The sequence below is a fragment of the Salmo salar genome, chromosome ssa23 (genome assembly GCF_905237065.1).
Source record: "Salmo salar chromosome ssa23, Ssal_v3.1, whole genome shotgun sequence".
NCBI lineage: Eukaryota > Metazoa > Chordata > Actinopteri > Salmoniformes > Salmonidae > Salmo > Salmo salar.
Genome location: NC_059464.1, coordinates 36,977,516 through 36,986,330, shown reverse-complemented (window position 1 = coordinate 36,986,330; position 8,815 = coordinate 36,977,516). Strand labels below are relative to the sequence as shown.

Here is an 8,815-nt window from a genome sequence, read left to right as displayed (position 1 = left end):
TTTAACAATTTTAGAATAAGGCTATAAGGTAGCAATGTGGAAAAAGTCAAGGGCTCTGAATACTTTCTGAAAGCACTGTATATTGAGGATATGTATTTATTCGTCCAGTAGCACAGTTTACATGCATATTATATTCTGACAAATGTAACAAGTTATTTTAAGACACAGTGGCCGTGAAAGGGGGTGTTGGGATATGCAAAAAAAACAGCAGCGGGATATGAGAATGTAAAACCCAGCAGCATTGTAATTCTTGACACAAACCGGTCTGCCTGGCACCTACTAACATACCTCTTTCTAAGGCACTTAAATATGTTGTCTTGCCAATTCACCCTCTGAATGGCACACATACATAATCCATGTCTCAATTGTCTGAAGTCTTAAAAATCCTTCTTTAACCTGTCTCCTCCCCTTCATCTACACTGATTGAAGTGGATTTAACAAGTGACATCAATAAGGGATCATAGATTTCACCTTGATTCACCTGGTCAGTCTGTGTCATGGAAATAGCAAGTGTCCTTAATGTTTTGTACACTATAGGACAAATGTAAGCACCCACCAAATTATTCTTATTATATAGAAAGCATTTTGTCCAGATGTCCCCCCCGGTTAATAAAGGAATTTGCAGAGGATCTAGCTAGTTTCAGTTTAGTTTCAAGTTTTATTATTCGTATGTAAAGAACACGTAGTATACAAAGTCCAACAAAATGCTTACTTGCAGGTTCCTTCTCAACAATGCAAAACAATAAAAATAATAAAAGATAAGAACATAAAGTAAATGGCATTTCAGCATAAGCATAATATATGAAGGCCCAATTTATAGTCCAGTATATACACATGTATCAGGGAGGATTGGGGGGGGGCAATCTCTGGTGGTCACACACTTAGTAAACACCTATTGGGTTATGTACTTTCAGTGTGGTCCCCAGTCCTGCAAAGAAAAGTGACTGGAGACCAATCTCTCCCCCATCCTGTCTGGGCAAATTCCAGGAAAGGTTCATTGTGAAGAGCTTCTACCTAGTTGCTCTTCAGGAATGCAAAAGCCAGTATGCATACTTGGCTAAACACAACACAACAAATGTGCTGGTCAGAGTCACACACACCTGGCTTACAGAGACAGACTTAAAGCAATCCACGGTGGTTCAGGTTCTGCTGGTGGATATGTCAAAAGCTTTTGATCGTGTCGACCATGCTAAACTCCTCCAGCATCTGACCAGTCTGGGTCTGTGTCCAAGGCTACTCACCTGGCTTCACAGCTACACAACAGGGAGAACACAGAGGGGGATGGCAAATGGAATGTACAGCTCATGGACAGAGGTAACATCTGGGGTCCCACAGGGTGGGGTTGTCTCGCCTTACCTCTTTCTGCTCCACATGTGCACTCGGAGAGTCATCTTTGATTTGTCCTGTTCTTTAAGGCTAGAAAACATTGAAAATGACACGTCAATGGAAGAGGAGGTGAAGTAACTGGATGAATGGGCGGCAGACAACAACATACTTCTGTCCAACTAAGAATTTGTTTCTCTAGAAATCCTCCCCAGCAGGCTGCAATGATCCTGGGTAGACAGGCTGTTCCAGTTGGAACAAAATACCTTGGCTTCCACTTGGACAACCAACTCAGTGGTAACCAACATATTGACCAGGCAGTGAAAAGGGCTTCAAAGCATCTACCCTTCCTGACTGTGATGGCAAGAAACATTCTTCCCACTGAGGACCTTGTGGAAATCTACACCACACTGATCCCACCATGCCTTGAGTATGCCAGTGTGTTGCGGGTGGGCTGCACAAAGAAGCAGAAAGCTGCACTGGACAGGGTACAGCAAAGGACAAGCAAGATGATAACAAAAAAATAGAGACATCCCACTGACTCTTCACCCTGTTGCAGGAGAACTTTCTTGTAATGCATGAAATGTAAAACTTCTAGTGTATTTGAGGTTTAAAAGGGCTTCTGAAGTTTGTAATTCCCACTTTGAAATTTCAGACTTGATTTTCCCTTACGAAAAATGTATCAATCCCTACAAATATGTCCATGAATTATAATACACACAATACTTCAAATTTCCTGTTGCTTGCTGCAAGATTTTTCCTACAGCAGGAATCCTACACCCTAAGATCCTACATCTCTACATAATCTCCTACCACAGAGAAGGGGAGACAGTACTTGCAGAGTCCTCCGAAACCAGAACTAATTATCCAGCATCAACGCAAGAACAAATAGGCTGAAAGATTCTGCTTGGTCTTCACTGTACGTTTGTAACTCATCTTGCAATTGACAGGCGGTTAAATAAATAAGCAATACAACTAGAATAACAATCTTGAAGGGTTGCTTATGTATATGAAGGCAGCAGGGAGGTTGGGTTGTGGCTAGAGTTACAGCAGCTTGCTGAACCATTGGTCTGGAGCGGAGAGTTCTGCTGACCCATCACAGTATCCCATTAAAACCCTCATAACATTTCAGTTGCCTGTCACAGTCCCAAATGTGTGTACTGCTCGATCGCCAGCTCTCTTTAACAGGTGAGAACCTCTCACCTGTCTATCCTGACTCTTTATCTGCTCCCTGTTTTCAGCTTGGTTAAGCATCACAGGATTTCAGCAACTCCACTGGCTTTACTGTTCTGGATTAGCACTCCACCTTCGGTTTGGAAACCTTGCAATCAGCTGCACACGTGAGATCAGACCAGGTGTCTCTCTGTGTGCAAAAGTACTGTTTAAATTGGTTTAGATAAAGCTTTGATGATAAAGAAACTAGTGATAAACCTTTAATGTTGAGGAGGGATATAGTCCTGTCAAAACACCCATATTATAGAGCATTGTACAACGGTTGGGTCTAATCCTGAATGCTGATGGGTTAAAAGCGCAAACACCGGCTTCTCGAGCATTATCACTTATTTAACAACTTTGCTCACTTGTCATAAAATTAATCTCACAAGAAATAACAATGTGCAGGGAAAACATGTTTATCTTGTTTAATAGGTTGGTTTGAGTTCAATTTTTGTCTGGAATGTAGTGTTAAATATATCTAATTTTGTAACTGACGTGACCGAATCAGACTTGGCAAATTCTGGCGAACATCGCTGTTCAATGAGGTGTAGCCAATTCTTGGGAACATTGCCAGCTACTTGATATTTTGAAACCAGACTCCTACATGAGAAATTCACTTAGAAAGCTATACCCGTCAGTCTCCTTTGACGTCAGTGGACATACATCTAATTCGATTTTGTCAGTTGTCATGTATTTATGTCATGTGCATCATGCCAAAGTACATTTGGTTTTGTTTACAAATTTAAGGATTTTTTGTAAGTTTATAATTACTAGCATTTCCATTTTGATTGTTGTTGGATCTTTAAAGATTAGTTTGAAATCGTTTTAATTTGGAATGCGAATATGTCTTGGGTCGTCACATACATCACAGTTAATCACCTCTGTCCTTCAAGACCACATCCTCAGTCACTGGCAGATGCTTACAAATATTGTAAAGTACATGTAGCATGCTTCATCATTTTGTCCAATCATTTTTTTTTAGGGGGCGAAGGCTGCGTGGTTGTAAATCTATTGATTATTCTGTATGTTGGGGGTGAAGCTCCTTCAAATCGTCCTTGGCTGTCTCAGTGGTGTCCTGTGCTACAGTACGGTTTGAAGGCACATGAGAAAGTGTTAGGTTATAATTGACCTGCTGATGACAACTGACAGTATCAGAAGAGAATCCCAAGAAGACAGCTGGCTCCTTCCTTAGACACAATTTTAGAAATTAGCTCCTTTCCCTGAACACAGCAGGGAAATAACTATCCTAACCATCTTGAGTGAAACTGGCGTCAGTGTGCTGCTAACAGTGCCGACCCTGTCCCCTTGCTGGGCTTGAGCTAGTGGTCCTCTGGTCGCAAACACACGTGACCGCCAAACCAGTTGTGCTGTAGAAAAGGATCCAATTCGATGGCGCCATTGGCGCCATTTCAAGCTAGCTGTGGAGTGTGCTTACGGTACATTCTTAATTGTTACATGAGGAAGCACAATGTTACCTCTCATTCATCGAAGTCAATTCTGTTTGGTAAAGTATTGCTATTGGTATTCAAATGCTATTCAAATGAAAAGAAAGTTGTCAAGAGTGCATAAATATTTGCAAGTGTATTGTATATTCTCTGTGTTGAGTTTATTACATTGTTCTATTGTCGTTTCTTTCCAAAGGGGTCTGAAGCAAACAAGAGGCCAAGATGTCTGAGTAAGTTCCAATATGTTCTGATGATATCAGTGACTATATTTGTCTGCCCTGTGTGAATAATATTAACTTCACTACTATATTGGTGTTCATCAATGGAATAGCCTCCCATTAGGGGCAAGTGGGGTAAGATGGGACATTTTATATATGCTCAATGTGGAAAAATAAATATAACATTCACTCTATGATGTATACTTCATGATCTTGGATATCCATGTATACAGTATCAATAAATTGCCTTTTTTTATTAATGGTTGGAAACTCATCTTTACCTCTCCAGTGCCCCATGTCCCATTTTTTTTTAAATCAGAAATGTAAACATTTCTAGGAAATTTACACATCTTTTGATCAACTCTTTTAGGAAAAAAATGGCATCGAGTCGCAAGCATCATCTGAAGGTAATTTGTCACAAGTCAAATTGAATTCAATTTTTTGTAATTAAACTTTATCTTGAGCACAATATATTATAATATTACATTATAATGAAAGTCTTTGTGTTGTGATGTGTATTCCACTGTTAACCTTCATCCAGTTGTGTCACTATTCCTGCTTCTCTCTCCTTCTCCAGAGCTTGATGTTCCAGATTGCTAAGGGCTTGCCAGATGCAGAGGCCATAGAGGCAGTGGAAGAGAATTTTTTTTACATGGATGAGATCTGCGCTGCATTGGACATGCCTGGGTCATTGGTCATGCCTGGGTCATTGGACATGCCTGGGTCATTGGCGGAACTGTAGGTACAGTATCAAATGCTTAAACTACATTTTCAATCTACACTGTCAGGAAATTCACTTTCGTTGCCCCACAGTGCATGTGGGTTGTTTTTATTACATTCAGTTCTTAATTTCAATCTTTAGTTGTTCAAGGTTCCTTTTGTTAAGAGTGCAGATCTAGTCTTTTTCCTGACTTCCTCTCTTCACAGATTGAGGATTAAAGTGATTGAGTCCAAGGCATGAAGAAGCCAGCTCTGAAGAAAGTACATATGTCTGCTGATGCTATGCTCCAGGCTCTGCTGGGCTCCAAGCACAAGGTGTCTATGGATTTTAGAGCCAACCTGAAAGAAGTGAAGAAGGAAGTCAAAGAGGAGGTGGGTATTTGTGTGGAAACCTACAAAGCAGAGAATTGGTATAATACTATGGAAGGATATCAGTGCATACCCATGGGAAGATGTAAGATGTTTTGAGTTGGGGGGGTCACCTTTATAATAAAGCTTTGCCTGTCTCTATCATCGAATTTCGTATAGTGGCGCAGAAGACAGAAGCAGAAAACATTCTATGATTTAGCAAAATGCATTTCATGCAATTCTATATAATTTTACATGAAGGGAGACATTTGCAAAATATTTTTTAATACCAAACAAATAACCATAATTACAGGGTCCTCTGACTCTGAAATAACCGTAACTACAGGGTACTCTGACCATGAAACAACCGTAATGACAGGGTACTCTGACCCTGAAACAACTGTAATGACAGGGTACTCTGACCCTGAAACAACTGTAATGACAGGGTACTCTGACCCTGAAACAACCGTAATGACAGGGTACTCTGACCCTGAAACAACCGTAATGACAGGGTACTCTGACCCTGAAACAACCGTAATGACAGGGTACTCTGACCATGAAACAACCATAATGACAGGGTACTCTGACCATGAAACAACCGTAATGACAGGGTACTCTGACCATGAAACAACCGTAATGACAGGGTACTCTGACCATGAAACAACCGTAATGACAGTGTACTCTGACCCTGAAAAACTGAGATCAATAGAAACAACCTAGTCTTGTATGCAACCAATAGCCTAGGCCAAGTATTCCCAAACTGGGGTACGCAAAATACCGTCGAGGGTACGTCAAATAAAACATTCCAAAAAATCTAAATATATATTTTTTTCCTTCACATTTTCAAACAGTCCATTTATAGAGGTTTTTTTCTCGCCTGAGTAGCCTTGTTTCACTGGCAAAAATGAAATTAAACCATCTAGTGTTCAGCATAATAACAACACAATGTCAAATACAGGTAGCCTAGTCAAATAATTAACATCCAATCACATTAACCGTTACTCTCTTGATGGAATTCCACTAGCGGTCCGTATGTAGTCAAATGTAGCTGCTGCTCATTCCGTTTGCTCTAAAATTGATAAATGGTTAAAAAAAGTAAGGACCGCATCCATAGAGACACATACCAGCTCTACTGGTAGTATTGCTACAACCAGCAGTACTACACCTACACCTGTCGACGACACAAGTTGTTCAATTCATCCAATGCTATCATCAGTAATTCTACATTTGTTGTTAGCCCAGCTAGCATGGACACTGACAGTTGTGAATCTGATGCAGCTGAAGAGCTACTGCCCCCTTACCTGGGAAAGCACCGAACAACAGACAGGGTCCATGGACCATCGAAGATGTGCAAATATGATGAGAACTAAATTTATTTGGAGTTCACTTATATTGGGAGTAGTGCCTTTCCTCAGCCGCAGTGTGTTGTATGTGCAAAAGTACTATCTCACAACTCGATGAATCCTTCACTCTTGTGCAGACATTTAGAAACAAAACATGCCAATTTGAAAAATAAGCCACAGGAGTTTTTTGAGCGAGAATTAAGATGACTTTTGAGTAGTAAGACATGTATAAAAGCAATAGTTCCATTAATAAGAACAGCCTAGAAGTGTCTTATATGGTGAGCTACCGAGTGGCTAGGACAGGCAAGCCCCATGCTATTGAGGAGGACTTAATTCTTCCTGCTGCTGTGGATAGGGCTGGGACAATGCTGGGGAAAAAGGCCAACAAAAAAACTATACAGACAATGACTTCATCAAACAACACTGTTTCGCGACACATCAGTGACATGGCAGGAGATGTCTTGAAACAATTACTGCTTCGCATACAAGCCAATGAATTCTATGCATTACAGCTGGATGAGTCAACAAATGTGGCGGACCTGGCACAGCTCCTGATAAATATCAGTTACGTTTATAAGGGGTCATTAAGGAAGACATCCTCTTTTGGAAACCAGGACAACAGGAGAGGATATATTTAAGGTACTGGACAGCTTTGTGACATCAAATGGACTTTGGTGGTCAAGATGTGCTGGTATCTGTACTGATTGGTGCAAAAGCCATGACAAATAATTAAGGGAGACAGGGAGACATAGTGGAGTGGTAATGTGAGTGCAAGCAGTTGCTCCTGACCCCACTTGGGTACACTGAACTTGTGTATTTTCTGCACTATGCAATGATATGGGCAGCGACCATGTAACACTTTTACAACATACAGAAGTGCGCTGGTTTTCAAGGGGCAAAGTACTGACACGTTTCTTGAATTGAGAGATGATCTTAAAGTTTTCTTTACTGACCGTAATTTTCATTTGTCTGACCGCTTGCATGGTGACGAGTTTCTCACACGACTGGCCTATCTGGGTGATGTTTTTTTCTCGCCTGAATGATCTGAATCTAGGATTACTGGGACTCTTCGCAACTATATTCAATGTGCGGGACAAAATTGAGGCTATGATTAAGAAGTTGGAGCTCTTCTCTGTCTGCATTAACAAGGACAACTCACAGGTCTTTCCATCATTGTATGATTTTTTTTTGTGCAAATTAACTCAAGCTTACGGACCATGTCAAATGTGATATAGCGAAGCACCTGAGTGAGTTGGGTGCGCAATTACGCAGGTACTTTCTCGAAACGTATGACTCAAACAACTGGATTCGTTGTCCCTTTCTTGCCCTGCCTCCAGTCCACTTACTGATATCTGAACAAGAGAGTCTCATCAAAATTGCAACAAGCGGTTCTGTGAAAATGTAATTTAATCAGAAGCCACTGCCAGATTTTGGATTGGGCTGCGCTCAGAGTATCCTGCCTTGGCAAATTGCTCTGTTAAGACACTGATGCCCTTTGCAAACATGTACCTATGTGAGAGTGGATTCTTGGCCCCCACTAGCATGACAACTAAATACAGGGACAGACTGTGTGTAGAAAAAGACTGAGACTCTCTCCAATACAACCCAACATTGCAGAGTTATGTGCATCCTTTCAAGCATACCCTTCTCATTAACCTATGGTGAGTTATTCACAATTTTTTGATGAACAAACAAGGTTTTATATGTAAGATGGCTAAATAAAGAGCAAAATGATTGATTATTATTATTTTGTTATTTGTTCCCTGGTCCCATAAGAGCTCTTTGTCACTTCCCATGAGACGGGTTGTGACAAATGTTTAATAAATGTATTGTATAGTGTGTGTGTATGTAACGCGGGTCGTATAAAGGGGACCAAGGCGCGGCGTGTAGAGTGCTCATACTTGATTTTAATGAAGACACTTAAACAAAACAACAAAACGACAGCCAACAGTTCCGTCAGGTACACTTGACAAAGCGGAAAACAACTACCCACAAAAACCCAGGAAGAAAAACCCCTACTTAAATATGATCTCCAATCAGAGGCAACAAGGACCAGCTGCCTCCAATTGGAGATCAACCCCAACAAAAACCAACATAGAAATAGAAAACCTAGAACACAAACATAGAAATAGAAAACATAGAAAAACACAAAACACCCCCTGTCACGCCCTGACCTACTCTACTATAGAAAATTACATCTTAC

At 40.7% G+C, this 8,815-nt stretch overlaps 1 protein-coding gene across 1 annotated transcript; it reads left to right on the top strand.

Annotated features, from left to right (window-relative positions):
• On the top strand, nucleotides 1–7,267 carry LOC123729826 (troponin I, fast skeletal muscle-like). Its single transcript, XM_045706189.1, has 5 exons — nucleotides 1–4,213; nucleotides 4,572–4,608; nucleotides 4,779–4,939; nucleotides 5,015–5,019; nucleotides 5,157–7,267. The coding sequence occupies exons 1-5, from the start codon at nucleotides 4,206–4,208 to the stop codon at nucleotides 5,387–5,389; spliced, it is 444 nt and encodes a 147-aa protein (XP_045562145.1). The 5' UTR covers nucleotides 1–4,205; the 3' UTR covers nucleotides 5,390–7,267.
• The last annotated feature ends 1,548 nt before the right edge of the window (nucleotides 7,268–8,815 follow it).